This window comes from Dendropsophus ebraccatus, chromosome 12 (genome assembly GCF_027789765.1).
Source record: "Dendropsophus ebraccatus isolate aDenEbr1 chromosome 12, aDenEbr1.pat, whole genome shotgun sequence".
NCBI classification, from domain to species: Eukaryota; Metazoa; Chordata; class Amphibia; order Anura; family Hylidae; genus Dendropsophus; species Dendropsophus ebraccatus.
In genome coordinates this window covers 20,352,098-20,366,700 of record NC_091465.1, presented here as the reverse complement: position 1 = coordinate 20,366,700, position 14,603 = coordinate 20,352,098, and the positions used below count along the sequence as shown (strand labels likewise).

The 14,603-nt window shown below is 45.4% G+C and overlaps 1 protein-coding gene across 1 annotated transcript in view; it reads right to left on the bottom strand.

Annotated features, from left to right (window-relative positions):
- The window catches only part of LOC138769436 (uncharacterized), a 60,126-nt gene that overhangs the window by 41,135 nt on the left and 4,388 nt on the right, over positions 1–14,603 (bottom strand). The window contains exons 5-13 of the mRNA XM_069947920.1: positions 12,267–12,435; positions 12,070–12,178; positions 11,806–11,951; positions 10,877–11,002; positions 10,281–10,460; positions 9,604–9,828; positions 6,608–6,734; positions 5,855–6,054; positions 155–367 (exon numbers count right to left, since the gene is read on the bottom strand). Of these exons, the coding sequence (XP_069804021.1) occupies positions 155–367; positions 5,855–6,054; positions 6,608–6,734; positions 9,604–9,828; positions 10,281–10,460; positions 10,877–11,002; positions 11,806–11,951; positions 12,070–12,178; positions 12,267–12,435 (1,495 nt within the window). The remainder of the gene's footprint in view (positions 1–154; positions 368–5,854; positions 6,055–6,607; positions 6,735–9,603; positions 9,829–10,280; positions 10,461–10,876; positions 11,003–11,805; positions 11,952–12,069; positions 12,179–12,266; positions 12,436–14,603) is intronic.

Genomic DNA, 14,603 nt, shown 5'->3' with positions numbered 1-14,603 from the left:
AATGTTGGGAATTTGTCTGGCATGAAGGGAGACCGAGCTTGTCCACGTATCACCTGGATGCCTATTTATTTTAATGCCTGCCATGTAATACTATATAACTTGGGTACCAGTGGATCACTGATGCTTATTAGGACAAACATTTGACTCTACACACCTGGCTGGGAATAGGACGAGCTGCCACACAGAAAGCACGACACCTGGCCAGAGAGGTGGTTGTAGGTGCCCGCTGGGCATGGCCAGCAGTCACTTAGTTCTCGTCCCTGAGTGCTGTTCCCATATGTACCAGGGGGACAAGGGATCGGTGCTGTGGCCCCAGATGGGCAGTAATGGCCGGCCAGGCAGGGAAAGGACTTGTAGCTCTCCACACCTGTAATAAAAAGGGTGGAAGGTACATTGAAGAATTAGGTGCCATACAGTGCATACATATTTTCTGAAGGACAGTCTCATATGTGTCTCTCCCCTGGTGCCACGGCTAAAAATGTTATGATCCTAAAGTGGTACAGAGACCCGAGGAGAGGTAAAGAAGAGATCCCCTACAGTTACAGTGCTGATAATATATATATATAGAGGGGGGAGGGGTGACACATGAATGGAGTACAGACTCGCAGATAGTACAATTACTCATTCAGGGTGTGGACCGTAGTAAATCCTCGAAGTGTGTGGCTGACGTAAGAGCCTATATGTGATCTCCTGCATTCCTTGCATGCGTCTTAATGCAGGTTATAATGTGGGACACCGCAGACCAATCTCCTCCATCTATAATACACAACATACCCTCTCAGCCATGTAAACACCAGCCAGACAAGGAACCATGCCCATCATAATGGAAAATCTCGTAATTCTGTAAACATTCTCATGATGTCTTTTATCTTTATGATATTTGTAGGAATGTTTCCACAGCCCTATAAAACGTCTATACAACGCAGAATGGGGAGGATAGGGGTGTATAACGGTGGGGTCAGAGGTGGGGAGGATAGGGGTATATAATGGTGGGGTCAGAGGTGAGGAGGATAGTGGTGTACAATGGTGGAATAGGGGTGGGGAGGATAGGGGTGTACAATGAGGGAGTCAGAGGTGGGGAGGATAGGGGTGTACAATGGTGGAGTAGGGGTGGGGAGGATAGGGGTGTACAATGGTGGAGTAGGGGTGGGGAGGATAGGGGTGTACAATGAGGGAGTCAGAGGTGGGGAGGATAGGGGTGTACAATGGTGGAATAGGGGTGGGAAGGATAGGGGTGTATAATGGTGGGGAGGATAGAGGTGTACAATGGGGGAGTAGGGTGGGGAGGATAGGGGTGTACAATGGTCGGGTCAGAGGTGGGGAGGATAGGGGTGTACAATGGTGCAGTAGAAGTTGTTTAGGATAGGGGTGTACAATGGTGGAGTAGAAGTGGGGAGGATAGGGGTGTACAATGGTGGAGTCATTGATGAGGAAATAGGGGTGTACAATGGTGCAGTAGAAGTTGTTTAGGATAGGGGTGTACAATGGTGGAGTAGAAGTGGGGAGGATAGGGGTGTACAATGGTGGAGTCATTGATGAGGAGGATAGGGGTGTACAATGGTGGAGTCATTGGTGGAGAGGATAGGGGTGTACATTGGTGGGGAGGATAGGGGTGTACAATGGTGGAGTAGGGGTGGGGAGGATAGGGGTGTACAATGGTGGGGTCAGAGGTGGGGAGGATAGGGGTGTACAATGGTGGAGTAGGGGTGGGGGAGGATAGGGGTGTACAATGGTGGAGTCAGAGGTGGGGAGGATAGGGGTGTACAATAGTGGGGTAGGGGTGGGGAGGATAGGGGTGTACAATGGAGAAGTAAGAGGTGGGGAGGATAGGCGTGTACAATGGTGGAGTAAGAGGTGGGGAGGATAGGGGTGTACAATGGTGGAGTCACAGGTGGGGAGGATAGGGGTGTACAATGGTGGAGTCATTGATGAGGAGAACAGGGGTGTACAATGGTGGAGTCATTGGTGGAGAGGATGGGGGTGTACATTGGTGGGGAGGATAGGGGTGTACAATGGTGGAGTAGGGGTGGGGAGGATAGGGGTGTACAATGGTGGGGTCAGAGGTGGGGAGGATAGGGGTGTACAATGGTGGGGTCAGAGGTGGGGAGGATAGGGGTGTACAATGGTGGAGTAGGGGTGGGGAGGATAGGGGTGTACAATGGTGGAGTAAGAGGTGGGGAGGATAGGGGTGTACAATGGTGGAGTCACAGGTGGGGAGGATAGGGGTGTACAATGGTGAAGTCACAGGTGGGGAGGATAGGGGTGTACAATGGTGGAGTCATTGATGAGGAGAATAGGGGTGTACAATGGTGGAGTCATTGGTGGAGAGGATAGGGGTGTACATTGGTGGGGAGGATAGGGGTGTACAATGGTGGAGTAGGGGTGGGGAGGATAGGGGTGTACAATGTTGGGGTCAGAGGTGGGGAGGATAGGGGTGTACAATGGTGGAATAGGGGTGGGGAGGATAGGGGTGTACAATGGTGGGGTCAGAGGTGGGGAGGATAGGGGTGTACAATGGTGGAGTCAGAGGTGGGGAGGATAGGGGTGTACAATGGTGGAGTAAGAGGTGGGGAGGATAGGGGTGTACAATGGTGGAGTCACAGGTGGGGAGGATTGTTTTGTAAGGTGAGGCATCTTTGATGACCGTCCAACCTCTAGATGCCAATATCTCCTTGTGGTGGCCTATTTACCTCTGTGGCCCTAGACATGTTTTGCTTGCTCCTTATGGTGTCCTGACAAAGTTGGAGCCATGTAGAAGATCACTATCTCAGGCACCCACCAGCAACCTATCTGTACTCCTTTTTTGTCTTTTATCGTCCTCCCCCTGATGTGGTGACACACACACTGCATCTCCTATGTAACCATAAGACTTCCTGGTAAGGGCCCTGTAATCGTGGGAACACAAAAAGCACTGTACTACACAGTTCCACCAACACAGTGTCCTGGGGTTGAAGTTTTTGCTGCCAGAAGTCATAACCACCAAGCACTGGAGTGCCAGCAATAATGCAACAACAAAATGTAATTTTTGCAGCAATCAGCATCGCATAACATATAGGGGGAGATTTATCAAAGGGTGTAAAATTTAGACTGGTGCAAACTGCCCACAGCAACCAATCACAGCTCAGCTTTACTTTCAGCACTGCCTAAAGCTGAGCTGTGATTGGTTGCTGTGGGCAGTTTGCACCAGTCTAAATTTTACACCCTTTGATAAATCTCCCCCATAGAGTTTTGCATGTTCATATTGGTTATTATTGACAGCAAACAACTCACCGCACACACCCATATCACATGCCTTCCCATCATTTCAGCAGAATATAAGTTACTTAATATTCTTAAAGCAACACTCTGGGAAAAATACATGTAACACCCCGGCAGCAACATGCTATACTAACAGCAGCACCGATCCTTTTCTTACCAGGAAACCTTAGATCCCCAATATGATGTTATTCTCAACCCTCTGATCACCCACCTCACTGCCCAAACTCCACAGCGGCTGCTACGTGGTCTGGAAGTCACTTTCTGTATACATTTCCATGACTGACTGAATGTAAATCTCATAGAGATGTAATTGCATGTTACTACTGGAAAGTAAAAAAACATTTATCATCCTCGGAGTGGCATTTTAAAAGATCAACTATTCATCATTTTACTTAGGATGACACCGAGATCCGGATCCATCTGACCGGCCATTTTTCTCCACAGAGATTTGGATAAATCTGACCGATCATGTTTCTCCACAGAGATCTGGATCCATCTGACCGGCCATGTTTCTTTACAGAGATCTGGATCCATCTGACCAGCCATGTTTCTCCACAGAGATCTGGATCCATCTGAGTGGCCATGTTTCTCCACAGAGATCTGGATCCATCTGACCAGTCATGTTTCTCCACAGAGATCTGGATCCATCTGACCAGCCATGTTTCTCCACAGAGATCTGGATCCATCTGAGTGGCCATGTTTCTCCACAGAGATCTGGATCCATCTGACCAGCCATGTTTCTCCACAGAGATATGGATCCATCTGAGTGGCCATGTTTCTGCACAGAGATTTGGATTCATCTGATTTCGCTCCACTTTTCAGAGATTTTTTCTCTTTTGCCCCTGGACTCTCACCTTACTGCCTCCATACACCATAGCGCTAGAGCAGGTCATCTGCCGTTAAATCCCATTCGTGCTAAGGAGTGGAGAGTTGTGGGTTTGGACACATTGGTCGGGCACCAGAGTTGTATTTGTCTGCAATATGCTGACTGCTCTTGTTGGTCCTCAGAACTTTTCACAACACTCTCCTCTGATCCCTTTCAGTGACAAATTGTTTCTACCCACAGGATCTGCTCTTGCTGGTTGTTTTTCCCTGATCACACTATTCTTTGTATTCTCTTCACACCAGTATATGAGAACACTCCCCAAGGTTGGTAGAAAGATCCTGACCTCAACTAGTCTACCTTATGACCAGGTCTAGCTTCCAACTACTTAGATCAATGGATTTTTCCATCTAATGCAGATTCACACTGACTGATCCACAGAAAACTGATCACTGGACTGCAAGCTGCTATCCAGGGTAACAGGTCTACAAAGAAGATCTAACCGTGAAAGTGATGAAATATAGTGGTCTACCAGTGTACATTATACACAACAAATTTCTCTTAAAAGGGACAACATAAAAAAAACATATGTAACCCTCTCAGGGTCATGGATGAAGCAGCCGCTGTGTCATCCACCCAGGCCAGAGGTAATGCCATGTGATATTACATTATTAGCACATGGGCAGATCTGGAGCAATAACCTGATATACAGGTGCTGACATATTCTCACCCTATAGTGCACCAGGGCACAGTGAGAAGGATCTGCCCAGGAGTCTGCACAAGGTTATACACGTTCTCCCCTCGAGTATATTGTATATATAGAACGGGCTGGCGTTAAACGTTAAGGGTGTAGCTGCGTTTCTGAACATCATGTTACAGCTCATATCTATGTATAACATTAAGTTTGCATTGATTTTATTGAACTGACCCAAATTTCATGTCTTTTACTCTGATCACATCCAGAGCTGCATTTAGAATTCTGCCCGGTAAAGGTGGTAATTAAATTATAACAATGTGCAGCCCTTTTATCAGGCTAAGGAGTGAATGATAAACAGCACGAGAAGCATTTAGTCCAAAGGAACATGATCTATAGCCCAATTTGCACAGTAACGATGTAAGGTGCAGCTCACCTGTATCTGATTTGGCTGAGGTTAACTGGAATACACCATCCAATGTACACAGTAACTAAAAAAATTCTTAACCATACCAGTCCTCAAAGCAAAATCTGATAATATGTGTCAATTTATTGTAATAAAATGTAATAAAAATGTGTATAAATATATAATAAAAAAAAAAAGATCTTAAACCTGAAATGTCTTTCTGTCTAGTCCAGGATAAAATACTCATAAACACATTAAAAGCATAAACCATACAAATACATAAGCCCCGGGGCCCTTATAGTACAATGCAGCAACACAGAGGGTTAGGGAGTGCGGTACAAAAGCATATGAAAACAAATAAAAGAAAAATGGAAGAAAAAAAACAAAAAAAAAAAACAAAACATAAAGGTGTAAAAGTGTATAAAACAACTAAATACTCATATAAATAGCCATATAGTCATTGTACTGCAATGCTTCAAATATATAATCAGCACAAGTAGTGGTAGAACTGGTCTTTTGGTTCAGACCAAGAGGGGGATTCCCATCATCCTCTCACTGACTTGCAGTAGAATCACACAGTGAAAGCAGCCCAATTTGCACTGACCCTGCTGCAGCATAGGCATTACGTGATGCCACCATGGCAATGGGGTCAGCTGATTGCTTTTCATTTTACCTTGAGGACAGCTGTATCCAGCAGGGCATGGCTTGCATGAGACATCTGAGGTGCTGGCACTACGATAGGTCCCAGGTCCACATTTACTGCATGATGTCTCTGCCGAATCCCGCAGGGTGATTCCATGAACGGCCTTGCTGCCCCCTGGACAGGGCATCAAACGTATGCTACCAGGGGGGCAGAAAAACGGGAAAGTGCACCTGGAAGACAAAGATGAGACCCCCAAAGGTTAGTCAGGAGCATTTTATTATCTGCTAGGGGGATCCCCCACAGAGTTTTCCCAAATAACTACATGACGCCCATTGAAATTAGTGACTGCCCATGTAATTCATGAAAGTTTAGTCCCTCCAGAGCCGCGCTCTGTGGTAGTGGTAGTGTAATCTGCATTTAGGGGGGTATTCTACTGCCAAACAGTTATGCAAAAAGAAGATATCTTGTAAAAGGACAAAATGATGTGTACAGTTACACCACAACGTTCTGGTACATTCATCCTATTTTAGAGTTGGGTACATACGTCCTGTGGGGGAGATTTATCAAACATGGTGTAACGTGAAACTGGCTTCACTTTACACCATGTTTGATAAATCTCCCCCTGTGTATATATAGGGCAAAGAATGGGAAATATACCCTTTGTCCATCTAAAGGCCAAGAACACCTCCATAGAGCACTCTAACTACATACCAGACATTACACTTCCTCTGTATATGATGGTAAATGATGGCCCATACAGAGCAATGGATGGGACATACTCACAGCTGTGCACTGGTGTTATAGGTGGTAGATCCCTCAGGACAGAAGAAGCCTCCAGGACATAGCGGTGGGATTCCTGTGCGCGCCGTGCAGTATGATCCCGCTCTGCAAGGAGATTCACGGATAGAACCTGGAACAATAAAATCCCACATGATGTAAAGTTGATTCTCTTTTCCATGTATCAATGTAACAGCCTCTGTTTGTCAGTCACAATAGTACAGTTCACACATCATTCCTAGATCCCTGAAAGGCAGTTCTACTCGGATACTGATGAGTGATGCTCTCTCCTCTTCTGCACTACTACTACATAACTTGGAAGATTTTCTTTTATTCCTAAGATCTGTATCCGTAGCTGCAGACAGTACAGTACCCACTGATTTGAATAGACCCTTGTACACATCTGTAGTTGCTACGGATCAATTAAAGTGCCATGATTTCAATCAATAGGTCCGTGCAAATGGAGATGCCGTGGCCCGGGGAGACACAGGCACTGGACCCTGGTAGAACTGGTGTGAGGTGCGAGGTGTAGGTGCAGGTGCGGCGCGAGTGAACACAGAGTCCCGACTTGAAGTGAATGTACAGTACCATCAGGCCCGGGCTGAAGCACTGGATGCAGGCCAACCCACCCCCAGTGGGAGGACCCCCACACCCCTCTAGGAGGCAGCTCCATTAGAATCAATGCAGCCGCATCAAGGAGGGGTGGGGGTTTCCTCCCACTGGGGGTAGGTTGGCCTGCCTCCAGTGCTTCAGCCTGGGCCTGATGGTACATTCACTTTAAACTGTGCTTTAACTTAACTTGAAAAATAACTACAGTGCAATACAAAATATGTGACAGGAAAAATACTGGATACAAGTGCTCGTCCAAAATTACTTGATAATACTCTGATAAGAACTTGGAAATAGACTTCAGCAGAAGAAGAAAGTGAAAACAAGGGTAGTATAGGGACCGGGTAGGAGCCCTTGTCTAATTAGTAACAGTACTCTGCTGGGATGTGTTTAGAAGTGTTTAGATATAGCTCTGACCGCCTTCTGCCTACACAATATCGGAGACTGTCTTGTGAGCTCCCACTGAAGACTATCCCCAAGTGGACGAGCATCAGTGTCAGTAAGGTACCTCAGCTCTTAGCATCTTTGCCTTACTGGGGATCAGTCACTCTGCTTTTCCTTGTGTCAGGGTGTCACTGTCCTGACTGAAGAGATCCACGTCATAGACAAGGGTGGTCCTACTGTCCAGTTACCCCACTTCTTGGGTTCAGCACAGCATACTGGCTGTCTGCCTTAGCATACAGAAAGAGGTGCAGTCCCTGTCAAGGGCCCTGGCCAAGACTTTGTTAGTGCAGCAGAAACTCTGGTGTCTGTACATAGCTACACCTTTTACATACACTGCAGCTGTGGACTGGGAGAGTGAGACAGCTAGTGGCTGTAGTGGAAATTGAAGCTGACATGACTTGGTGTGAAAAAAAACTGAGAGTTACTTTACCTGGGTGATATAAAACTTAGGGAACCACCTGTGGTATGACATTACACACATGGGGACAGATACACATCTGAATTCTGTCTGTAATTGCAGGTCCGCAATTACTAACAGGATTAATGATGTGTGAATAGGGCCAGGACTTCTAACCACATAATGCAGGCAAGTGCTATACAGTGCAGCAGGAAACCTTATCAGCTGATTGGTTCCCTTTAAAGACTTTTGTCTGATTTGGCTGTCCAAAGAATGAAGACATCATTGACTTTGCAAAAGCAAAAAGGAAAAGTCATTGTAAACCTAAACGTTTTCCACTTAAAAAAAGTCTTAAGGCCCTATTACATGAAGCGATTATTGTCCGTATTAGGCCGATACTGACCGTTACAGCCTACAATCGCTTAGTGCAATAGAATACAACAATCAGCGGACATGCACGATTGTCTTTCAGTGTCTTTCAACATGTTGAAAGACCAACGATCTAGATAGCAGCAATCTGCTGCCATCGCTCCGTGCAATAGGAGGGGCGGCAGCAGACCACCGCTAACCTCTATGGGCTGTCCGGACAATGCAGTGATCATGCGATCAGCCGAACCCCGCCCCCAGTGCCACACTGTGTCCTACCTGCTTGCTGCTGGCGCATGTAATAGCGCTGGCAGCGAGTGGAGAAAGAGGAGCAAATGTTGTCTGAGATCTGAGAAAAAAAGGATGCACAAGCCGCTGTCATTCAGAAGGAAAAGCATTGGCTTTCTAATACTGCATATTCGTAGCTTTCCTGTAAGGCAATGCTAATCCCTTTATATTGCTATTTAATGCCACGTTTTCTGTTCTTTATTCGTAACCCAGTGAAATAGGTCATTGCAACAAATATTTAAGAAGCACAAAATTGCTGATAGAATAGATACAGAACCAGTCGTTCAGTATGAAGCAACAGTATTGCACAATGAGGCTTTGGACCGGCGGATAGACAGCTCAGATCAGAGCAGTAGAAGGCTGGCAGACATACAAGAATACGACATTAATATAAGTACATTCCAGGGAGGTTCTGAACACACAGAACATATTCAGACCTGCACACAATCCAGTGACGGTAACATTTAAGTCTATCGGTCAGGAAAAAAAGAATTGAGCAGTCAGGGTATGAGTGTCCAGACCAATCAGGAGAACGTGCCGGAAGAAGTCTGCAGGGCACATTTTCTCTCCCTGCTCTGTGTTATATGACCTGGAGCTTCGCATAATGAAAGTCTATGGAGCCAACCAGATCAGAAAAGGACACAGAGCCAGGAGTGAACCTGCACCACACGGACTCCTCCTGGCTCGTTCTCCTGATCGGCCGCTGTCTGAACACTCAATGTCCAACGGTTCAAACCCCCTTGGACACTGTAATGGTGGACATGCTATTATGAAAGTGGTGACTTGCTTAGGAAAGGAGAATAACAGGACACCCAAAGAGGATGGTTCAACATCGCCAATATTATACTAATAGACCGCTCAGGTCAAATGCAGCTTCATGGCACACAAGCTTACATACCAGGTGGGCACTCATAGCCCGGTCTGCAGGGCAATCCTATAATATTCACTTCCAGAGTCTCAGCAGGGTTGGGACAATAATATCCCATGGGGCAGATCTCACAGTGGTGAATGGATGAAGCTCCTGGTTCAGTTCTGAAAGTCCCAGCAGGGCAGGCCAATGGGTCGCTTGTACCAGGGCACCAGTACCCTGGAGGGCATGGATAGTCTTCAAACATAACAATACCTAACAATAAAAAATACACATTGTATATATGTTTAGCAGTTGCACTTTTTTATTACATTAGATGGAGTATTGGTACAATCCATGTGAAGATGTTATATGAAAGGCAGGTCAAGCAGACATGTGGCTGACAAAAGGGGGAAGAAAAAAAAAAAGAAGAAGAAGATGAAGAAGGAATGGGAGAAGATAACTAAGGGGGTGCGAGATGGACGAGGAAGAAGAAGGGAGATACCAGCTGCAGAGGGTCCGACAAGGAAGTGCCAAGTGCTATGACACAACATGAAGGTGCAGTAAGCAAGCGGGTGAGTGAGAGCGGATAGCTTATCCTCACGATACTAAGAGAGCTCTGTCAGGAGCACAGTGTGCATTGGACGGAGGGCACAGAACTGCGGTAGCACCTGCTGATAGAGAAAAGTTACACAGCAAGTTTCCTATTTTCCATAGTTGCTTCCTACCTGGCAGTTTGCAGTAATAGCCAGGGGGGCACTGCTGGCAGTCACTGGCTCTCTCTGCCCCTGCAAGGGCACGGTACGTGTGAACAGGGCACTGCTGTGGTTCATCTGTATGTCCAGGACTGGTGTGATTTCCTCCACTGCAGTAATACCCAGGCGGACACAGAACAGGCCCCAGGGCCCCTACATAAAGAACGCACTTCAGCAGTGAACATCCATAGATATTAAAGGGGTTATCCAGTGCTACAAAAACATGGGCACTTTCTTTCAGAGACAAAACGACTCTTGGCTCCAGTTTAGGTGCGGTTTGCAATTAAGCTCCATTCACTTCAATGGAACTGAGCAGCAAAACCCCGACCAAGCTGGAGACAAGAGCGGTGCTGTCTCTGGGGGAAAGTGGCCATGTTTTTGTAGGGCTGGATAACCCCTTTAATGGTGCGTTCACACCTACAGGATCTGCAGCTGATTTTCTGCAGCAGATTTCATTTAAATAACTGAACACACCATCAAATCTGCTGCAGATCTGCTGCAGATCCTGTAGGTGTGAACGCACCCTAAAGAAACTTATTTATGGACAGAAATATTAATGTACACAGCACCTTCTTTACACCAGTATCCTCGGGGGCAGGACTCACAATCCTCCCTGTGTCTGCCCCCTGGGGAGATTCTTACTGTGTTAGGTGGGCATGGGCTGGGCAATACGGTGCCTTCCTGGCAATAGAAACCTGTAAAAAGGACAGAACATAAGATGCTGACACAAGATCATGATGAGAACGATTTACTGATAGATTCTATAGAAGTCTTCTGACTGCAGGGGAGAATGAGGATCTGACCACTCACACAGGACTGTGAAAGTGGCAGGAATTATAATTATACAGTGATCCCTACTTATCCCTATAACTTATCCATTGATAAACACTGGGGGTCCAGAGTCCCCTCTTCCTACTCAATGAATAACAATGGGGAAAATGTTTGAATATGTATGTGATGATGTACCAAGTCTATGGGGCTAAGAAGCCCCTATACATTTTCCATATGAATGGTGTGGCCCCCAGCAACCACAAATATGTCACCTATGCTATTGATATAGATCTGCATTAAATTCTTTTTTATTGTACCTTATACTAGAATCTAAACAACCGAGCAGAATTTCATCTTATAAGTTTACCCATGACCCTGAACAGCAAATATGAGGACAATGGTAATGTAGGTTATTTGCACTAAAAGCCTGCGTATGAGCAGCAGACGGAGACATAGGGATGAAATATTCATGACTATCATCTTAGCCTACAACTTGCAGCACTTCTTGTGGTGGACCATAGACTCCAGGTGGGCTACGGGTCATTTACATCTATTGCTTTTAGCAATTACCAGTCTATGCCGCAAACTGGACTGGATTTTATATATGGAAAGGATGCTGAGATGCTGAGTTAGTAAGATGCTAAAAGCACTGCTCACAAGTACGGTAATATCAGTAAGGAAATACTATATGATCTGATTGTAAATTCTTGTATTCTCCATTACTCACCTGGCGGACAGATCCCTGCACACATCTGCCCCCAGTTACATTCAGTCAGTGAGCTTCGGCTGAAGTTCTGGACATGCGGGGTGTACTCCGAACTGCCGGATAGGCAGAAGTGACCGGCCGCACAAGGCCCCAGCAGCTTACCTCCCCTGTGCATTATAAAGTGCAGGAAGAGTATGATCACATCTGACAGACAGTTTATTACAGACACTTCTGCGACATAAAAGTAACTAAGTGCATTATACAGATGTGATCCAGGGCTCCTACCGGCAGTAATGTCCTGGAGGACATGGCAGACATTCACCCTTCTCTCTCAGACCACTCGTATTATGGGGTGTATAGGTCCCATTAGGGCAAGGTACAGGAAACAGTGTACCTGTAAATGTAATATAGGTTATCAGGGTGACATGTCCAATATACCAGTACAGAACATTACAGGCAGAGAACAATGTGACAATACATACCTGCAGGGCAATAGGAGTGTGGAGGGCAGGGCTGCGGGTGACCGGCCACTGCTTCCTGGCAGTAGAATCCTGGCTGGCAAGGGGTGCAAGAATGAGACCCAGTGTTTGGCTGGTGCTGCCCAGTAGGACAAGGGATAGGATAGGGGGATCCGGCAATACAGAAATGACCCTGAACAGCAAAATACGATTTGTTAAATGTTATAAAATAAAGAAAAAGCTCCGCTGTTTAAAAAAGTAACATATTCCTGCTGTCAGTGTATGAAACCATCTATTCTGTGTATGGATTGTCCAAAAACCTATCCTGGTATGGTCACCGTTTAAAGAAGTAGTTCACAAAAAAAGAAAGAGCCAGAGATTTGTAAATCACTTCTATTAAAAACTTAAAGGAGAAGTATTGTATTGGCCCCCCAAAAGTTATACAAATCCCCAATATACACTTATTACAGGAAATGCTTATAAAGTGCTTTTTTCCCTGCACTTACTACTGCATCAAGGCTTCACTTCCTGGATAACATGGTGATGTCACTTCCTGGATAACATGGTGATGTCACTTTCTGGATAACATGGTGATGTCACTTTCTGGATAACATGGTGATGTCACTTTCTGGATAACATGGTGATGTCACTTTCTGGATAACATGGTGATGTCACTTTCTGGATAACATGGTGATGTCACTTCCTGGATAACATGGTGATGTCACTTTCTGGATAACATGGTGATGTCACAACCCATCTCCCAGAGCTGTGCGGGCTGTGGCTGCTGGAGAGGATGATGGCAGAGGGATGCTCAGTGTCCCTCCAGTGCCATGTGTCATTCAGTGTCCCCCTGCCATCACCCTCTCCAGCAGCCACAGCCCGCACAGCTCTGGGAGTCGGGTCGTGACATCACCATGTTATCCAGGAAGTGACATCACCATGTTATCCAGGAAGTGACATCACCATGTTATCCAGGAAGTGAAGCCTTGATGCAGTAGTAAGTGCAGGGAAAAAAACACTTTATAAGCATTTCCCATAATAAGTGTATATTGGGGATTTGTATAACTTTTGGGGGGCAATACAATACTTTAATAAAAATGTTCGCTGGACTTCTCCTTTAAGTCTTTCAGTACTTATCAGCTGCTGTATGTCCTGCAGGAAGTGGTGTATTCTTACCAGTCTGGAGAACCGTAAAGATTTTCTGTGCTTTGGACAGTTCCTGCCATGGACAGAGGTGGCAGCAGAGAGCACTAGGTTGGAAAAAATACACCACTTTTTGCAGGACATATAGCAGCTGATAAGTACAGGAAGACAACTAAAAATCGCTATATTGTGCTGCACCACAGTTAAAGAAAGTAAATGAGTTCACGTCTCAACCACATATCCACCTTGGATCATTTCTTGTGACTTATGTGCTGCCATGTAACTAAGCTTTGATCCGGTGCAATATGGTAATTTTTGGCTGCATGACCTGTGTCTTCTATAACCGGGTCTTGTGATCACATCGGACAATCCCAAAGACCGAGTGTTCTTAGTGTCAGACGTACATTGCGACACCCGCCAGTATTCTTTCAGTGATGGAACTGATAGATCTGATGACATCAGGGCAAGTAATAAAAGAAATAATCTAATATTTTACAAGACACTGAGCAGAGTGACCGCAGACAGCCGCCTCTCAAGTGTAATGGGGTCATAGCCCTAGGACTGCTGACCTGGAGGTATACCTAGTCCCTATCTATTACACTGTATCACAGAGAGCTGGTATTTGTCAGTATTTATGGTGCTCACCAATGTTTTATCCATAAAAACTTTACAAATTACCAAGTGTTTTGTTTATTATCACTGTGAATTGTTGTAAGGGAATATTATAGTTTCACAAATGTTCATTTTTGCATAAAGAAAAAATGTTATAATAAAATCAATATTTATTAGCGGTAAATATTACTACACTACAATAAACTATAAATAATGTTACGTAAAAAAATCTACAGTAAATTTGTAACGTGTCATTTAATATTGCAACTACAACTACGCTATGGATTTATTCCCTATTGAATTGAAAGCTATAGTCATATTCTACAGCAGGGATGGGGAACCTTCGGCTCTCCAGCTGTTGCAAAACTACAACTCCCATCATGCCTGGACAGCCGTTGGCTGTCCAGGCATGATGGGAATAGTAGTTTTGCAACAGCTGGAGAGCCGAAGGTTCCCCATCCCTGATCTACACTTTATGGATTTTATTGCAGGTTCACATTGCCTTTTTTTTCATTTCGTTTTCTTTCTACATTTTGCACTAAAATCCACCATAAACCTGCAACAATATTTTGATGATTTTGTTTGAATCCCGCCCCCCCCCCTGAT